Consider the following 21,386-nt stretch of genomic DNA (forward strand, 5'->3'; position numbering starts at 1 on the left):
GTAAGGTCCCTTCCAACTCTAAATCTTTGATCCTATGATTTCTCATGCCAATCCTTTCCCTCTTCTCTGATTCTCTACAGAATCTGTTTCAAACTTCTTCTCTCAAGTCATCTAATACCCTCCCTTCCCATCCCTTATCAGCAAACCCTGCCTCATATTTAGTTGGAAAAAAAAAAGTGAGCCCATGTGTCATAAGCTCCCTTCTCTCCAATTTCACATTTCAGATAACCTAGATAGCATCTCCCATTCTCTCCTTTGCTTCAGCTTCGGAGAATAAAGTAGCTCATTTTGCCAGTTGTAACCCCACTATTTGTGGCCCTGATGCTACTACTTTCTCATCTCCACCATGAACTTGCCTCTTTGATCATCCTCTCATTTATATTTGTATATCTAGTGCCTGAAACACAGGATTTAAAGGCTTGAGTGACTGAATTCAGGTGAATTTCTTAATTCTTAACATATTACCCAAGTGTTCAATGGATCGCTTATAATATAAAAAGGAATGTTTAATTTGTCTATGTTCCCTGGGCCTAGATCATAGGTATTTAATAAAACATGTTAAACTGAACTTAAAAATGCTTAAGCTTAGAACCCTGGATCCTGTTCTTCAGATACTTATAATCTAGTGGGGGAGAGAGGATTTATATATAATTCTACACTTTCTTTTCTGGGGTACTGAATGAGAGGATTAGTTGAAATAATTTTGAAGAAATTGGATGAAATAATTTTTGCCAGTACGCTCGATTTTTAATTAAAATTAAGAGTGAAAAATCAAGTTCATTAAATAGCACTTGTGGGATCCAATAGTTGCGGGGTAGGGGGGGATTTTATGAATACATAAAGTCTTCAGTGTTCCTCCCTATAAGAAGGAATAGATCATTGCCTTTTACTAAGTTAACTCTTTTCTTTAGGTCAGGCCAGAGAAATTTTAGTGTCCAGAAATAACTAAGTAAGAAAAAGCAAAGGGACACAAAGATGGCCAAGCAATTACTTTGTAACTGATTCTGTTCAATCAGCTATTCTCTGCTATATATAATTCTATTTTACATATAAAAGCTAAAGATTAGAAATCAGTAGGTCTCTCCCTGAATAAAATTAATGTTTTCCCTTCATCTAAAGTGTCTACAATGTTAAAGGCAAGAGTGTGTCAAAGGGGGATATGCATTCCTGTTCAGCTTTATTTTATTTATTCCCACTAACAAAAATATTCTGCAGTTCAACTTGCTCTCAAAGAATAGATAAGATAGTATACTAACCATAATATGAAGTAAGAATATGGCAAGAGTCAAGAGAGGTATAAAAGTACAATAGTTATTCAGAAAGGAAAGACTTCTTTCTGGTTGACAGGAGGCATTGGGAAAGCTTTACAGCAGAAAAGGAATCTAACCTGGAACTTGAAATCTGTTAGGATTTCATCAGGTTAAAAATAGGATTAAAATAGGCCAATCTGGGGGGAGAAAATAAAGAGGTGGGAAAGGTAGGGAAGCAGGAAAGACTGAGGATTGGGTATAGTGTAATCCGTGGAAAGGCTTTGAATATTTAAAAAGCATGGATTTATCAACGCTTTTTATTAGCAGCAATATATCAGATGGGCTGGAAGAAAGAGAGATGGGAAGGGAAACTAAACTAGTAAGAAGAGGTTAAAAAAAATCCTAACTTTCATAATAACATGCTTCTGCTGTGGAAAATTAAATATAATTGTATAATAGGCACCACTGCCCTTCAAATTTTCAATTGCTTTGCTAACCACCAAACATACTTTGACAAAACTCATTTGCATCATTATTCTGTATATTTTCCCAAGCAAAATTTTATTCCCTCATCTGAGCAGTATTCTGAGATGTCAAACTGAAAAGACCCAAAGCAACCATTTTTAGGCATAATCATATTTCAAATGTTCTTTTATCAAGATTATGAAGAAACTACATAAGGGAATTCCTAATACTGATGGCCAAACAGCATGCCAAGAAAAAAAAACACACTAAATAGAAGCCTTTAGAGTTTACCAACTAGAAGAAAATATAATGTCTTAATAATTATTTCTCCCATTTTAGCAGGAAGTTATTTACCAAAATTCAGAAGGAGCTTAATGAAAAAACTATAGTAGCTAAAAAGACTACTTACCTGTTCCTCTGCTATTCGAGAAGTGTTCTGAAGTTTTATTATAGTTTTATTAAAGGCCTTTTGCATTTCTTCCATTTGTTTCCGATACCTATGAAATGAATACACTTTTAAAATTAATTTTCCTTTTCCCCTGATTTACTTATTATTATGTATGACCTCTACTTTAGAGAATTATATCCCTAGTTCCAAATCCTTCCTTGATTTTCTCCATCAATGACAACTGTTTTCACTAACTGATTTTTCATAGAACTACTAAAAAATATAAAGAAAAGGTGTCCTGGGAGTCTACTGGATACTGCTATTTAGTAATAGTGATAACATCACACTCCTTAGGGGTCTATGGTTTTATTTGGTTTGAGGTTTACTTGGGGAAGTGGAGTATGCTAGACAGGTAAGGAGAGACAAGGAAAGGTGATTCTGGAACACAACAGGAGGATTACTCAAGTAACAGGAAACAAGAGCTGGGAAAGAAGTCTGGTGTCTCACTAAATACAATTTTTCCTTATTTTGGCCTACTGAAATCCCACCCTTCTTCCAAGGCCCAGTACTGATATTGCCAATACCATGAAGTCTCCTCTGATCATTTTAATCAGAAATTATCTTTTCAAACACTGGAAGGAGGAATGTTGGCCATATCCAAAACTAAATTTTAATTTTCATGTATCTGTCAACAAGCATTTACCTACCTATTATGTACCAAGAATTCTGTTAGGTACTCTGGCCACACAAATTAAAAAAAACAAAAATAAAAACAAAAAACAATCCCCACGTTAAGTAGCAGTAAGGAGGGAGGTGGCTATGGAATATATTATGTTCACAATTATTATTTAGCTTTGCCTTGAATCTCATGTTAGCGGGCTAACAATGCCATGCACATAGGAGGTTATATGTTTTATTAATGCCATTGGCTTTTACATCAACAGTCATTTCTTTATATACTCAGCCCCTATCTTGTGGGTCTTCTTTATAAAGAAAAAGAAAACTAGTTAAGTAAAATCAATCTATATCAACCTGTAGTTACATCTAAAAAGTATGCAATATTCTGAACTCATAATTCTCTACCTTTCCAAAGAAAGGTGGGAGCTAAATTTGCTCATCTCCCATGATTGGGAAAATCATATAATGATCATAATGCTAAGTCACTATAATTAATAGCTAGCATTTGTATAGGACTTTAAGTGTTGCAAAGTGCTCTCTCTCTCTCTCTCTGCTCTCTCTCTCAACATACACATACACACACACACACACACACACACACACACACACACACACACACACATCTCATTTTATCCTCACAACAATTCTCTGAGGTAGGTGTGTGATTATTACCCCATTTACAGATGAGGAAAGTGAGGATGAGAGTAGTCATGTGATTTGCTTAAGCTGAATATAGCTAGTTATGTATGGGAGGTAGAATTTGAACTCAGGTCTTCCTGACCCTCTCTCCAGTGGCCTATTCCATTGTAACACTTAGCTGTGTCTCCTGTACAGCTGTTTGCTCTGCTTCCCTTACCACATGTAAGTACTTCCTGAGTATTCCTAAAGGACATACTAAAGCTATAATAATGTTCCAGATGGGCTAATCTGACTAATGTAGCTGGACCCAGAAGAAGCGGGATGTGATGAGGACTGAAAAAATATTATCAAGACTTTTCTAAGATCCTACTGTTCTCATTCCTTGACAAGAAGCTCCCACACAGCTGACTACTAAGCTGATTGTTCAATCATTTGGTTAACGGTGAGAAGAAAGTTGAGGGCTAAGCTTGAAGGGATGGAGTCAGGCACTGTGCAAGCTCTAAACTCTTGACACAAATGTTATCAAGAGCCTCAAGACAGCAGGCCCAAGGAAACCATGTGAGGCCAGCTTGTACTCAAAAATCTATCATGGAGAAGTCTTCAAAATGTCCCCACAGGGAACTCATTCCCACATTAAGCTCTTCTAAATCTTCCATCAATATGCAGGGTTGCCTCTAATGGTGTGTTACACAGTTAATGATCTTGCCTACATAAAGAAATGTAAGGGAGGGAAAATAAGTAGACGTACATTCTTCCCACAGAAAAGCAAGAATGGCACTCTGCTTTTTATAGTTTAAAAGAAAACCGGAGGGCATATGCATGTGTACACACGGCAAGTGTGTACCCCTTGTGCTTTGTGCCCATGGGTGCCTCAATAGACTGGAAGGGGCAGGGAGAGAGAGATGGCTCACTCTCCCGCAATTCACTCAGAGGAAAATAATCTCGGTTTTTCACAGGAGCTGGATCTGAGGTCTGGAAAGCTTAGCAATTTTGCGTAGCCAGTATCACAGAAGAAGAAGCAACACTGGAAGAGGTCTCAGGAGCTCTCTAGTTCAGCTCTTTACTCCAGAGATGAGCAAAAGTGAAGATCTCACAAGTTTAAGGATTTGCCTACACTCATATGGCTCCATGGAGGTGGGACTAGACATGGGGCTGCCTGAATCCAAATCCACTACTCTGCCTCTTTAATTTCAAAGCATCGGATCCAAAGATGGACAAAGGGAATATTAGGGAAGGTTGTCTTTTTTCACTGTACAATATATTCCTGAAAATATTTGCCTGAGAGTTGCACCCTCCAATTCCCCATTACATTTCATCACTGTCTGTATACTCGTATATCATCTTCTAATGAGACGGAGCCCTTTCGACCTATATTCTGTGTGCCTTCTTTACTCAACTATGGTATGTGAGAATTACAATCAGGATTAATTAAAAGGTAAAATTCTGAAAATAATGCTGATGTCCACTGACTAAGGAATGCTGACACATTATGTGGTACATGGATGTAACAGACTATTATTGTGATGAAATGGTGAATATCAAGAATATGGGGAAATTGCATGAACTGATAAAAAGTGAAGGAAGCAAAATCAGGAATACATACAATGACATCAAAGTAAACAGAAGGCTAACAAGAATAAAATAACTGAAACTGAATGATGCAAAATCATAATGACTGATGACCAAGTCTATCCCCAAGGAAGAAATATCAGAAGGCATCTCCTTCACATTAATATCTGCCTTTCTGATATGAAGGTTGGTTTCCATGAATGTTTTTTCTTCTTTTTCTTCAGGTTGGGAAGAGAAATCCAGGTGATGTAAAAAAGATATAAATTTTAAAAAGCTAAGTATTCCCCATGCAATCCAGTTATTTTGTGTTTACCAAAATGGGGAATTAACTCATTTGTCTTTGCATTATATTTCCCTCAAATGGTCAATAAACAGTTTAATTCTTTATAATTAATGAAATAAACCATTATTCTAAAAGGGATCTGTGTTGATCTCTGTTGCCAAGATAAACTTGGCAAAGATAATAAAATCATAGAGTTCTCACAACATGTATAAGAGAAGCACATATCCACAGGAGAAGGCTCAGTAACATATAGAACAGCATAGTAGTTCTATATCAACAACTCAATTATTCACAAATAACCAAAAATCTCCATCATTCTTCTCCACCAAACAAACTATAGTCGGTGAAAAATAAGAAAACTGATCAGTTTGAGCTTCATCATTATTTTTATTTTCCTTCCTAAATTGCTAAGATTTGTGGCTCAAAGTTGGCTAAGACGCAACTTGACACCCTCAAATAAGTTTAAGTTTCATAATACTAACCAACTGTGGTTAAAATTCCACAATTAAAACTTACCAAGAAAAAAAGCTAATTATTTCATTTTCATCCATCTGTGTGTGTATAAGTAAACTCTGTAGGTAAATACTGGCTGGTACCATTATATCAAGAATTAATTCAATCCTGATCTACAATTTTTTCTTTCTTTCTTGAATGTCCTAAGAATATTCCAGTCCTCAGGGAAAACACTACTTAACCTGCCCTTCAGGTACAACTACTTCGATTAATCCTTCTATGACAATCTTACCTTTGGCTAAGCTCCTCTAGGTACCGGCCACTGAGGGACATGTTGACTTCTAGGGCTTTAATTCGGTTGTTAAGCCTCATAAATACAGACTCCTTTTGGTTTGATCCATGCACAAGGTTTCCATTAGCATACCCTAGATCTGTTGAATTTTGTAATTCAGCATAAAAATCAGGAGCTGTCCTCTGCAAACCACCATGCACAGGGAGAGCAAGCAGCACATCTTCTGCAGCTTGTTCCTCATCTCTTATGTCAGAGACTGGAGAAGACTCCACAACAGGAGGTGGAATGTGCTTGTGTATGTCAGTGGTGGTCACCTTGGCTTCTTCATCTTCACTGTCTGGCACAGAGGTCGTATGTTCGGGCAGCTGGACTGATTCTGAAGGCTTTAAGATCATTTGAACTGAGTTTACATCATCCCTAATGCTACTGTCCCTGACTTCACCCACTGTAATGGTTTCATGGATCACAGAATGCTTTTCTGTAGCAATACTGTCCTCAGACTTTTTTTCTGTTTCTGTATAAACTTCAACAATGCTTTCTTGAGGAAAGAGCTGTGATACTGTCTGTCCCACTTCCTGCTTAATGGGGTCAGGAACCTCAGCTCTGGAGGATGACTTGATTTCTGGAGTTACATCAAAAAGAACTGATTGAGACACAGCTGGAGGATGGCTGGGCTCCAGCTCAATAGCATCCTTGGTATGATTGATCAGATCCTCATGGAAAACACTGCTTACATTACGTGCCACAGCAGCTTCAGCTTCTCTCTCCATCATCTTACTGTCCAATTCCTCACTCAGAGGTTGTGACACAGAAGCCTCTACTGACTCGGTGGCCAGTGGTAATAAGGGCTGAGCTGTAACAGGATAATATGCCTCTCTGCTCCCCACAGTTCTACTGCGCTGACGAGAAAGAGCAACTCTAAGGGAACACCACTTCAGCAGATATTCTGAAAAGCTAGAAATACAACACGCAGTTGCTAGCTCACTGCAATATGTTTGTGTCTCCAACTCAGACCATGCTGGGGACTCTTCTTCTTGTTCATCATTCCCCAGAAGAGTGACAGTTGATGGGCTTGGTTCCTCCTCTTCTTCTTGGACCAGTTGTACAATTGGGCCTTCTTTAGGAAAGTCCAGGGTGGGTGGCTCTGCATCTGGTAAATGACCTTCAGCAGCTTCAAACCTAGGAATAAACATCTCCATTATAAATCTAAAGGCCAAACAGGGTCTCAGAGTTTAAAAAAAAAATCTATGTCACGCAGTAAGAATTCAAATATCTGTTAATATTTTAAGTTAACTTTTCCCCCTTGAAAACACGTGCAATATTTCAAATGTTGTTCAAATACTGGAAACAGCTAATTGTTTTTTCAAAAAATCATTAATACATCATTTTTGTTTGGGAACATTGCTTGATTAAAGGGACAAAATGGAATAACTTTGCGTAACAGTTATATTACTAGAACCCAAGTAACTAATTTTTCAAGTGACTAAGAATAGTATATCATACTAAATCATAATCTTTTACTAAGGGAGGCCTACCTCTATTCCCCCCCCCCCAAGTTCTCAAAATACTTCCATGTATATTCTCATGCAGATATCCCTTCAGATAAAAACTAAAATAAAGTTTAAAAAAAAAAAAACGGAAGACTTAATTTCATTGGCACAGAAAATTTTATAAGAGATAAGCTGAGGAAGGAATAAGGGGAAATATCAAGGGAAAATCACTTCGGGGATAAAATTTTGAGGTATCTTAATATTTTTAGGATGGTTTTCTATTATTTTAAAAATAAGACAAAATGCTGTTGACCAACATTATTCCTCCCCACCATTCTAAGACCAACAATAACTCCAAGAGAAAACACATAAAGTATCATTAATTAAAGAATACTATATTCCAAATCTGATTTCCTTTAATACTTAAGAGTCTATAGCATAAAATGTATCGATTGCGGCACATTAGGAATATCATAAGTTACCAGATGTTCTACTTTTCTCATATCCCACACATGGTATGCACTTATTAATATTTATAAATTTAGATTCATTATAATTGGACCCTTTAACAAATCCTTTGACCTATAACCATAACTAGTCTCAAAAGAAAATAATTTGCAGTAATGGAAAAAATAAGCCCTAAGAATACTAAAAAGGTCAAAATCATGCCTACCTGGCATTATAATGTAGTGAAAACTGTTTTTTGGGGGGGTCTGTTCTTACCATACTGTAAGATTCACCTGCCCTTCTATGTTTTGCTTGGGGATAATCAAGTCTGAGATTTAATAAATTTTTACTAGTAATACCTCACTCACCATTTCAATGGAACTCAAATTAACACCTTGCTGCTTCTGGGCTTAACATTACAGGGTACTATTGTAACTTACTCAGTTGGTGGAATGGGACTTGGCTCTGAATCTGGCATCTGAGGGGCCGCTGTGGTTGGGGCATTCTCAGATACACTCTTATTTCCTATTTTAAAAGAAATTATACACATCCACATTGAGAAGCTGATTAAATAGAATATTTTCTTAAGCTATATCACAAGCACCCTAACAGAAAACTTTACTTTCTTAGGCAATGATAAAGAAAATAAATAGGTTTATTACTACAGCATATTGTCCTTCAAATAATTCTGCACTGGCTTCCTTAACAAAAGCAAAAATTCATGGTTAAACCTAATGATATTTAGCATTTTCCCCCAAATGAAATCACTGGTACTTAAACCAAAACAAATACCATATAGGACTGAGTGTGTGTGTGTGTGTGTGTGTGTGTGTGTGTGTGTGTGTGTGTGTGTGTGTGTGTGTGTGTGTGTGTGTATCACATTTTCCTCCCTTAAATCTGGTAATTATAAAACTGAGTAAGGCACGTAACTGGCACTATTTTTCACACATTTCATTTTAAGGCAAAAGGCAAGAATAAATATTAAGATCAATATGTTAACACAAATAAGTGTTCTAACTTTCCTTCTATCCTGCTGAAGAACTTAAGGAAGGAGAGAAGGAAATGAAATTGTGGGTTTAATTATGCCATTAGCAGTAATTAATGTGAAATACCATATTGTCAGGAGAGTTTAAAATTACAAATAAGGTAAAGGGCAACCAAAAGACATAATATGGCAGACACATATAGACCACTGCAAGTCACCAAAGACTGAGGTAGGGAAAATTGCAAAAGACTATGATTAACAACATGTATATCTCGGAAAAGAAGGTAGGTTTTTCTATAGAATGAAAAGCAGCAGAAAGACAATCTGGTAGAACACTGCTATCTCTGAGATACAGAAAGAAGAGAAAGACCTCTAGAATACTGGACAGATCACATATGGAGGATTTATGGAAAAATACAGATATAAATCATAAGAGAAGCTATGAGAAAGCTGCAACCTGTATCAGTAGAGGACATACCCATAAGCTACTTATCATGGTCCATCAAAGCAATAATCACGTGGGAGGTTTAACTATCAAACATTTATTAAATAGCTATTTTGTTTGTGTTCTAGGAAAGGACCAGGAGGTTGGAAGGATATAAATGATGACTTAGCCCTCATGGAAATTACAGTTTAGTAAGCTGACAGGACAGCAATGTAGATAGGTATAACACAAACTATTAAGTGTTTTAGAGAGTTACAAAACAAAATACCATGTAAGACCTTTAGGGAAACACTGTTACTAACCAAGGATTCAAGGAAGGCTTCAAAGACATGATGGCAGCTTCTGAATTGGGTTTGAGGATGGATATGAATTCAAGAGCTGAAGAGAGGGAGCCACAGAGAACAGGCTGGGAAAAGGGAGGAAGGTATGATAATGCAACATGTATTGGGGGGGGGGTGTTAAAAAGTAATCCATTTTGAAGTAATACTGAAAAAGATAAGATGGTGCCTGATTGTGGAGGGTCCTGGGGTCCTAAATGGCAAGAAAATTAAGAGAAAGGGGTGGCTGTTTGTGTCTGTAACTGATTCCTAAACAGACTATAACAATAGGGGCCTTATTTCTAAACTGTCTTGGTAGGCCATTAGATAGAAAAATAGTTTAGGTAGCAACTGAGGAATCAAAATTATCACTATCACACTCTCTTGACTATTCAAAATAACCTTAAACAATTCTAATAAATGGAATAAAAGTGACAGTTAATGAACATATGTGTCATATGTCTATGCGGCTGTGTGTCTATGTATGTGTATCTAAGCAGGGAAGAACCATTAATAAAGGAATTAATTACAATTCTATTAATAGAATCCTGCTACAAATGCAGAGCTTGTAGTAGCTCTAAAAGGAAATTCTTAAGTATCTTATTTATATTTTTCTTTTTGAAATCTAACTAGTTTATTAATTGGTCTTCCTAGTTAGGCAGAACAATAGCACAAGTAGTATCTGAGAAGCCACATTTGAAAAAAAGATTCAAAACGTGGGTAGGTAGGTACCTTCTGCCTCAGCAAGGTCTTCAGTTTTCGCTCCCAAAATATTTGCAGCAATATTCACCATATTTAGAATGGCATCTAAACAGAAGGCAACCAGTCAGTTATGGAATGTTGTGAAGTGTCACTGTTTTAAACACTTTTCAAATCCTATAGCAACAAAAATCTCCATGTAATTCAAGCATTAGCCAATAGAGTTTTAGTTCAAAAAATACTTGATATTGGACAGTTTATTCATTGATAAGTGCATAGGTGATAAATCATAGTGTGCCCGATCTCAATAACATTTTTCTTTTGATGGATCTGCGACTGATTCCAATTACTCCCAATACCACTCTTCTCATCTGATGTGATACATGTCCATAAACTCCTATATATCCTCCTTTAAACCAGGAGTGGAGGAAGAGAGTGATATTTATGCTCAGTCAGATTTCCTTAGGAAATGAGATTAGTATGCATTAATATCCATTTCCAGTTTTTCAGTAGAGAATATACAATTGTCAACATCTTAATTGCATATGCTTAAGTTCTTGCTTTTATTTTCTCTTTCTCATCTGATACAGAGTTTGATCTTTAAACCTGCGGGCGTAGTTAACGTCAGCTGTAAACAGCTGATTCAAGAATGACTCACTCTGGTATGATCATTTTCTCTTGTCCTTTTAGCTTTGCTATTTTATTCCATGGTTACCACATGGTGACAAGTAGACTCTCTCCTTCAGTAGACTATTCATTATTAGCCTTTGGCCTCTCTTGTTTCTTACTCCTAAACTATGTTTTCCAACATAATTTTTTCCCTCTTCTTCAATTTGTGCAATTTCACCACTATCTTAATCCTCTTACAAAGGATACACTGATTTAACTTGGAACTTCTTATTGGATTCATCATAGACATACTTGCAATACTTTCTCATTCTTTTACAATTCATACTGGTGCCTCAAGTGCAACTATGTTTACAATGATCTTTTGGCAAATATTCACCATGCAATACAAAAGGATCAAGTGTCTCATTTTGTACAAATGATAAAACCCATCTCTGCCACCTCTTTTATTGGTTTCTTCAAGAAGGCTCTCCAAGTCATCTGTCCATTTAGAGTCACATACCTTTTGTCTTCTGGTTTCATTTATAACAAGAATGTCAATATTGATATGATCTGATTATTGATATCATTTGATTATTGGATTAGGATTTCACTTAAAGTGCCAACATTAACTTAATGTTTAATAATGTTCTAAAAATCATGTGATTCTTAGAACACTCGTTTTGTCACTCTGCCTCCACCACTATAAAAGTGAATGGGGCCTATACAGAAATGAAGGCCATTCTGAATTTCTGTTTTATGATTCACCATGTCCAAATAATACGTCAGCTACTGTATGTATGTGTGTATATGTATATGTGTGCATACATGTTTGTGTGTATACACGCATGTGTGCATGCGTGTGTGTGTGTGTGTATGTGTGTGTGTGTGTGTGTGTGTGTGTGTGTATGTGAGAAGACTCGTGCCCATGCCTTCCTTTGAAGTCATGTTTCTATCCAATATATCACATTGCATCTAAAGTCCTTCTTACTAGGGTTTATTGAAATATAGGTGGCTCCCAAGTATATGAATGAGTTTTTGTGTCTGCCTGTCTTCAGAATGGTACAATTATTGAATCTGTGCTAATGTTAATGACTAAATGTGTTAATGACTATAGAAGAAAAGCGCTATGAATGGAGGAGAGCTTCATTCAAACAAATGCTGACTCTCTAAGGGATAGAAAGCCAATGATACAGTAAATTCAATATAATATTCCTTTTATTTTGTATAGCAAGCCTAACAAATTTAAATTTTATGTGGTAATAGACTCCCACTTTGAAAGATCTTAATTTTCTAGAAATATATCAAAACATTAAGCCACATGCTATCCTGTTACTATATTATATATTATATTGATTATATTTAAATGTTAATCAAAGAAATTTAGCATAATGTTGTATTCTTGTGGTATTATGTCTCACTAAGTAGAAACCACTAACCTATTTGAACAAGTTATAAAATCAATGTGGCAATGACAAAGCATGACAGAAAGACAAAAGCAGAAGGGTATTTTAATATTTTCTCTTTATATGTCTACTTTTCATAATTTACCAGAAGTTTTTCCTCACTTATTAATTTCCGAATAAATGGAAATTCTTACAATCTATAGTAGTTAACACACACACACACACACACACACACACACACACACACACACACACACACACAATATGTATCTATGCTACTTTTAAAAACTGAAGAGTCCTGATGGGAGATGGCACCTGACTAATACTCCATTAAATCTCCCTCTCTTTCTACTTCTATGTTAGAAGCAGCATTGCCTCACACAAAGAGGGGCCCTTCTTGCCAAAGCAAACGCCTCTGCAAGCACAAGTGATTCAATGCCACCCTGTCTCTCCCATCACACTGCCCCCTCTATCATCCCAACTCTCTCACTTACCTTCGATCATTTATCTACTGGATATTTCCCTGTTACCAACATTCCTCTGTCTCATCCATCTTCAAAAAACCATCACTTGGATCTATCCATCCTTACCATCATCCCATATCACTTCCTCCCTTTTATGGCTAGACTCCTTGAGAAGACCATCTACAATCAGTGTCTCCACTTCCTTTCCTCTCCCTCTCCTTTTAACTATTGCCAGTGTGGCTCCCAATCTCATCATTCATTCAAACAAAACTGCTCTTTACAAAGTTAATTAAAAGTTAACTTTAATTGCCCAGTCGAATCTCCCCTAAATCCTTACCCTTATTGACCTTGCTGCAGCCTTTGACCTTGTTAATCGCCTATTTCTCCTTGATGTTCTCTTCTATGTTTTGGGACATTGCTCTTTCTCCCGTTCTCCTTCTACCCACTTGACCACTTGTTCAAAGTCACCTTTACTGGATCTTCATCCAGGTCATGCCTGATAGCCATGGCTATTCCATGGGGCTTTTCTGTTCTGGGCCTTCTTCTCTTCTCCCTCTGTACTCTTTCACTTGGTAATTTCATCAGGTATGATGGATTCAATTATTATTTCTATGTCAATAATTCTCAAATTTACTTATCCAGCACTAACCTGTCTGCAGACCTCTAGTCTTACATCTCCAAATGCCTATTGGACATCATGAACTGGACTGTACAGTCTATATCTTAAACTCAACAAGGCCAAAACTGAACTCATTTTCTCCTTCCCCCCGTACACCCCTCCAAATCCTCCCAACTTCCAAACTTCCCTATTTCTGTCAAGAGTACCACCATTTCCCCAGTCACACAGGTTCACAATCTAGATACCATGATCATCATCATCAACTAACTCCTCACTCTCTCCCAACTTCCATATCCAGTAAATTGGCATGGCCTACTGATTTTTTTCTCTACACCATCTCCCACACATACCCTCTTCTCTCCTCTGACACTGCCGTGACCCTGGTGCAGACCCTCATCACCTCACACATGGACAATTGCAATAGCCTTCTCAGTTGGTTTCACTGCCACAAATCTCTCTTCACTCCAGGCCATCCTCCACTTTGTTGTCAAAATGATCTTCTTAAATAAAGTACCAGTGTGACCACATCACCCCCCACCTCTACATTCTCTCTCTCTCTCTCTCTCTCTCTCTCTCTCTCTCTCTCTCTCTCTCGATACACTCCAGGGTCCTGTGGCTCCTCATCACTTCAAGGATCAAACATAAAATTCTTCATAATATCCCACCCCCCACCTCTCTAGTCTTTTTACACCCTACACCCTTCCCCACCCTCAAATACTCTGTCTTCTTGCTGTTCCTTGAACAGGACACTTCATTTCCACTTTAACCAATGTAAAAGTATGGCTAAAACAGAGTACATACATACTCAATTAGTATAATGGCACTTCACTTGCATGTTAAAACCAGTTCTTTCTCTTTACATATGCTTACAGCTCAACATTCTGAGACATAGTCTGGGCTTTTTTCTCCTTTGACTAGTCATTCTGTGTCCATCCTTGCTAGTTCAGTGTATTATAATATTCCTCTCCTCAATATCCTAATCAATAATATTCTCTTCAAAGGTCAATTAACATTCTCCCTCCCTTTCTTTTCATATCAATTTTCAACTGTGGATATAAGAAAGGCAAGAGTGTGTCACAGCAAATGTTAGAGATTTCCAAGTGGGTCACAAAACGAAAAAATGTGGGAAGCGCTACAAAGTGACAGGGGAAAAATACTTACTTGTAGCAGAACCAAGAAGATTTTTTGAAGATTTGTCCTCCCCAGCACTATAATCCAAAGGATAATCTGTTTGAAATAACATAGTTTATCATCATAAAAATTACACCACACCAACAACTGTGGCCACGCACAAAAACTAAAAGTAAAATAACTGGGAACACTGACACACTGAGAAAATCAATCAGCAATTATTTATTTAGCACTTGCTATGTGCCAACAGAGTGCTAAGTACTGGGAATACAAAAACAAAAATCAAACAGTTCCTGCCCTAAAACAGCTAACATTCTATCGTGTGTATCTAAATATACATAAAATAAAATACATGATTACAGGGGAAGGGGACACCACATTGGAGAGAGGAGAGGGGAAGAGGAAGGATTTTATGTAAAAGATCCTAAGTACCTAAGCTGAATTTTGAAGGAAGCAAAAGATCCAAGAGGAAGATTGGGAAAATGGGCATCCCAGCCATGAGCGACAACTAATGGAAAGTCATGGATGTGAGAGTGTCAGTGTCAGAGGAAAGGAACAGCAAAATCCTAAGTTCAGCTGGAGTATAATGTAACAGAAGGTCATACTCTACAGTGCGCTCTTATAATAAAGCTGGAATGGCAGGCTTGAGCTAAACTGTAAAGACAAGAGATTATATTTGAACCTAAAGGTGTCATTAAAGTTTACTAAATAAGGGAGTGACATGGTCAGATATATATACTTTAGGAAAATCACTTTTGTAGCTATGTAGAATGGAGGATGGACTTAAGGCTGGGCTACCAGCAGGAGACCATTGCAATAGTCCAGATGAAAAGTCACTCAAAAACCATTTATTAAGCACCTACTACGTTCCAGACACTGTATTAAGCACTGGGGATAAAAAAAAAAAAAGAAGACAAAAGATAGCCCCAGCCCTCAAGGAGCTCACAATCTAGTGGGGGTGATGAGGGACTGGACTAGGGTGGCAGCAATATAATGAGACAAAAGGGGATGGGTAGGAGAGATAAAAAGGTAGAAATAACAAGATCTGAGAGGTGTGGGATAAAGTTAAGTGTAGAGCAGAGGATAATGCTGAGAATGCAAACCTAGGTGACTATAAAGCAACTATGTGATACGGTAAAAAGAGTGCTGGGCCAGGAGGAGGAAGACCTAATTCAAATCTAATCTCAGACACTTATTAGCTGTGTAATCTTGAGCAAGTCACTTAACCTCTGTTTGCCTCAGTTTCCTCATCTGGAAAATGGGGATCATAATAGCACCTACCTCCGAGGGTTGTTGTGAGGATCAAATGAGATAACATTTGTAACATACTTAGCACAGTGCCTGGTGCATAGCAGGTAATTAATAAAGAACTTGTTTCCTTCCCTCCTAGCAGGAAGATGATATCTTTAACAAAAACAGGGAAATTGGAAAGAGGTTGGGAGCTGGGTTTGACACTTACAGGACACCTAGTCTGAAAAGTCCAAGTATAGCTGGAGATTAGTGACAAACTCAAGAAAAGAGCTAGATATATAGATTTAAGATGATCTATAGAGATGATAACTGAATTGTTAAGAAATAGTAAGGTCACCAAGTAATAAAGTATGAAAAGAGAAGATAAAGCAGGACAGAGCCTGGGGATATGATTACAAGCAGAGGTTTGTGATATGGATGGTGAAAAGCATTAACTCAGGTTACAAAAATCTGTGTAAGCAATGGAACATTTGTAACAATTATAGAACTCAAAATTTAAAAGAGATCTTGCAGATCAATTTCCTTTTCTTTATATATATCACATATATAAGTAAATACTGCCCACTCAATGAGGTTAAGTGACTAGATGAAAGTTACAGAGGTACATTTGAAATATTACATAGAGTATGTTTGAAATTAAACTCAGGTTTCCTGACTCAGCATTGGACAGGGCCCCTGGGGGTTGCAGTCAGAAGATCTGGTTCAAAAACGACCTAACTAGCCATGGAACTCTGGGCATGTCATTTAACCTAGCTGTACCTCAGACAGATCATTCACATTCACACACACACACACACACACACACACACACACACACGCACACACAGAGCTCATGAAGGAAAATTGGAAGTAACATTAAGAAATTAAACAGATACCATTTAATGTGCAAAATAAAAAAACCATTCAACAAAACATACTGGTATACTAATGTTAAAAATCGCCAAAAATAAGTTGAAACCACATATTTTTACTATAAGACCAGGATCACTCAATTTTCTTAAGTAACAAGAAAACATTGTAAAACACTGAAAAGCAAAATGCTTAAATGCATTGTTTGCCTCTATAGGTTACTTACCATAGTCCTCATCAAATAGCTCTTGTCGTTCAGACTGATACTGAGAATCAGCAATTTCTTCATATTCTTCAACCATGCTGGTGCCAAATACCCTAGAAACAGCAATTTATAATGAGATTCTCAATTCAATAATTTTGCTAGCTTAAGAACATATTTTTGACAATAAAAGGCTTTTACAAGGTTTTTTATGATGAAGGTTTCAAATTCATACTAAAATGCAAAATATACTTTGAAATCCAGTTAAAATATTTTGAATAAACTAATGTACTAAAATTTCTTCCATATCATATTTAATCAGCAAGACGTGAACCTAACCCCAACATGAATTTGAAGATTCCAACTTAATGAAATTCTTAAAATCTCACGTTAACAGGGTTGCCTTGCTAGCTATCTGTCTATATCTATCTATACATGCAAACATGAAATAACTCTCTTTAAATAATGCAATTAAAATAAACAAGTTGGTGCTATAAGAAATGATGAACAAGTCGACTTCAGAAAAACATGGAAAGACTTGTATGGTCTGATGCTGACTGAGTGAAGTGAGCAGAACCAAGAGAACGTTGTACAATAACAGCCACGTTGTGCGATGATAATATTGACAAACTTAACCCTTTTCAGCAATACAAGGATCTAAGATATCCCCAGAGGCCTCGTGATGGAAAATGCTGGCCACATCCAAAGAAAGAACTATGGAAGCGGAATCACTATCATTTTTTTCCTCTTCTTTTGAGTTTTGTTTCCTCTTTCTAATGGTTCCTCCTATTGGTTTTAATTTTTACTTACAACTTCACTAATGTGAAAATATGTTTAATAGGAATGTAAACATATAGCCTATATGAGATTGTGTGCCATCTTGGGGAGGGTGGTGGGGAGGAAGGAGGAGAAAAATTTTAAACTCAAAAGCATATGGAAGTAATTGTTGATAAATCAAAATAAATTAGTAAAATTTAAAATAAAATAAAATAAACATGTTGGAATTTTTAAAAAATTAATTGTCAAATATTTTTAAGGCCTTAAACTCTGTGAAATAAACCTAGTGTTTATTTTCTCCCAGAACATGCAATTTGTACTACATTACCTTATAAGGCTTAATGGACAAAAGTGTTCTGATCCAAAATGTGATACCAACTCCACCTAAAGAATAAGAGGGTTTAAAAAATGGAAACCCAGAAATGTTTAACCTTATTACAATTCACAATATAGATCCAAGTTTTACACTTTCCATATTTTTACAAGGTACACATTCCCAGAGAGAAGGTGGGAGAGGAAGAGGGAGAAGGAGAGGGGAAGGCAGAGAGAGGCTTGGAAACTTTTGTTTTTGCCATGCATTAAGATGGTGAGCTGCAATATACCAAGCTCTATGCATTCAACATTCCAAAACAGAAGGTCGCTAACCTTTATGTATTTGATGAACATCTGAAGCAAGAGAAAGGAAAAGAAAAAGATATCAGTACAAAGTCTAGATAACATGCTAAAGGCAACTTCAAATATTTTAAAATTACATTTTATGGAGAAAATACAGAAAGAAATGTACTGTAATGGATAAAGTTGTAGTACTCTCACATTCTGAAAAGAAACTAAAACTATAGCCTTGATTTTTATCATTACTATTTATAATTTTATCATTACTATTTTTAAATGTAATCTAACAACATGTGCCTTAATGCCTATATCAAAATAAAGAAATTTAGCTTTATAATCCTCAAATGTTTGGTTACTTTAGTTAAAATGATCGCAACTGACCAGATTGTCAAATTATAATATTTATAAATCTCATTAATATTTATTAGATGCACAAAAAATTATTTTCCTATATGTGAGAATGTATTTTAATCAGTTAACAGCACATAAGAATGAAATAACCAGTCTCTTAACAGCTACTTTTACCTACATCAGCTACAGATATACATATATAGATGTAGTGTTTAAAGGTTATCATCCCAACATGAAAGATTATCTACAGCTTGCCATCCTATTTTAAAGAAATAATCTCAGGCAAAGTAATGACAAAGTCAAATCTGGTAAAATACAATTTTTTTGATAAGGCATAGCAAGTATCCCTTTAAGCATCATTTAATAATTTTAAATATCGGTGATACTGCAAGATATGCAGTAAAACTGCATTTGCAATACAAAAAAAAAGCTTTAAAAGAACAATTTATATACTTCCCAAATTTTGTCCTTGGGGTGGGTTAAAGAAAATTAAGTATAATCCTAAGATTCAGATTTTTGAACTGGAAAAGATCTCGGGTCATGAGTTCCAAACACATTTTATAGATAAGGAAACTGAGGGACAGAGAGGTTAACTGATTTGCCTAAGGTAACAAAGAGTATTAGGAGTAGGACTTGGAACCAGGTCTGACTCCAAATACAACACTCTTTCCACTGCACCAAGTACACAGTGTAAGAAATTGATCAGTAGAGAACGAGAACCAGAGATAAACTACTCTCACAATTAAGACCCAATTACTCAAAAACCTTAGTGCCCTATTCTGCAAAAATGATAAACACCAATAAACAGTCTTGAGCCTCCCATAATGAAAAGGGGGTAAACTGTTTAAGGACTCACCAACTTGGGTAGTAAATTTTGAAACAAAAATGCATTTATACTGAGAAAAATGCACTTCTACATTTAATAACAAAAGCAATGAAAATAAACCAATAAGCATGTCAATACTTTGCCTTTATTGAATAGTTACTACAAAAAAATTATCAAAAGCAGTTAAGAAAAATAAAATTTAATACTTTTAGATTAAGATTATGAATACTACAAGTTTACCCGTTTGCAGATGTCAATTAAATACGTGCTAAGCAAACAGTAAAACCCCCAGAAGACCACTGGCTAGCTATGAATTATTAAAGGAAGAGCAGAAGTGATCAATGCAAGTGCCATTCAAAAAAAGTCACTATAATAGCCATAATAGAGATTTCAAAGTTTGCAGCTATGGATAGAAAAGTGGAGGAAAGGCAAGGTTATCACAAATCCAACTTAAACTAGAAGTTTACTTATTTAATCAAGAGAGCGTGGAAAACAGACATTAAAAAACACCCTTTAAAAGTTGAACATCAAAATTTCCACAGGATTTCCACATATTTCATCTGTATACGTAAAACTTGGCCAAGAATCTTGCAACAATCTCTTCTTGCTTATATGTTTAAGCTACATCAGAAATTTCTACATTTTTACTTTTTAAGAAATTATCATATATAATAAAATTCCATTAATTCACTAGTGTAAGATAATGTTCCAGTGACTTCCACATCAAATAACTAAAGAATTAAAGTAGAAGAAAAAGAGAGCTTTTTTAAAAATCTTACTGCTTTTAAATGTAACAATATGTGTTTTTAGGTTATAATACGTGAGGAAAACAAATCTGCTTTATCATTAACAGCAAAATTTGTAAGAATAAGATTGGAAGGAGTTTAGATAATAGCATTATGCAATGATGCATAATAAATTTCCTTGGATAATCATTTTCAGATATTGATACAGGAAGCAGAACTATGAAAAGGCAGGCTTGGAAAAAATAAAAACTAATTTGCCACTTCATCATGCCCAGAGATTACAAAATGAACTTATTTAAGCTTTCAGTTTGTCCCATAAAACATCAGTGTCAAAGAACAATAATTTTTTAGTTAAATGATTAATACCTGCATACTTTTTCATGTGTGTCGAATTTTACTTTTTAAATGAGAATAGTCACATTTTCATTACCGAGAACAATATTCTATTACCAACTATTACCTTGACATATTTCGCATACATCTGTTCGTCTAAAGGGAAACTCTGGACAGTCCTCTCATCTCTACCATGAAAAGTGCCCAATTTAATCCATTTGCTTGTTGGATATCTGGAAAACATACACACCCATCCAAATGGGGGTATTACTTAGTATATTATATCACAAGCTATAGATCAAGTTTTTATCTGTTTTTTTTTCCTATCCAAGTTGACATTGATTTACCTCAGTATAAAAATGCCTTAAGTGATTTTGTCTACATGTATGATAATCACCGCTAAAGTGCCTGTAATAAAGTCTAGGAAGCGCCCCTTTAATGGGGAAATAGTTCTTGGGCAGTGTGAATTTACCAAATAGCTACAAGGGTGAGCATAAGATCAAACCAGAGTCATTTCTAAGGGGCTGTCCTTTCTTATTTGTATCCTTAGCACTTGGAACAATGTACACAGAGCACACTTTTAAAAGGTGCTTAATGGTTACTGAATTAAATTGAAATGACGTTAGTATAAATGAATGAGTGGATGATTTTTGTGCTGTATACACAGTATATGGGAAGAGGAAAAATAAGAAATAGTGAGCAGAAACAAAGTTATCATAATTATATCTAAGTCTGGAAGAAATATATAGCATTATAAGAAAAAACAATAGACTAAAACTCAAAACTGCCCACAGTGGTAAACTGAAGATGATT

General features: G+C 36.0%; 1 protein-coding gene across 1 annotated transcript in view; it reads right to left on the minus strand.

Moving 5' to 3' along the window:
• Window positions 1-21,386, minus strand: part of SUCO (SUN domain containing ossification factor) — a 96,559-nt gene that overhangs the window by 12,661 nt on the left and 62,512 nt on the right. Inside the window, 8 exon segments of the mRNA XM_078156494.1 lie at window positions 2,125-2,212; window positions 6,018-7,196; window positions 8,395-8,479; window positions 10,434-10,508; window positions 14,657-14,722; window positions 16,953-17,044; window positions 18,034-18,089; window positions 20,701-20,806. Of these exon segments, the coding sequence (XP_078012620.1) occupies window positions 2,125-2,212; window positions 6,018-7,196; window positions 8,395-8,479; window positions 10,434-10,508; window positions 14,657-14,722; window positions 16,953-17,044; window positions 18,034-18,089; window positions 20,701-20,806 (1,747 nt within the window).

The sequence above is a fragment of the Phascolarctos cinereus genome, unplaced genomic scaffold (genome assembly GCF_003287225.1).
Source record: "Phascolarctos cinereus isolate Bilbo 61053 unplaced genomic scaffold, phaCin_HiC Scaffold_5;HRSCAF=322, whole genome shotgun sequence".
NCBI lineage: Eukaryota > Metazoa > Chordata > Mammalia > Diprotodontia > Phascolarctidae > Phascolarctos > Phascolarctos cinereus.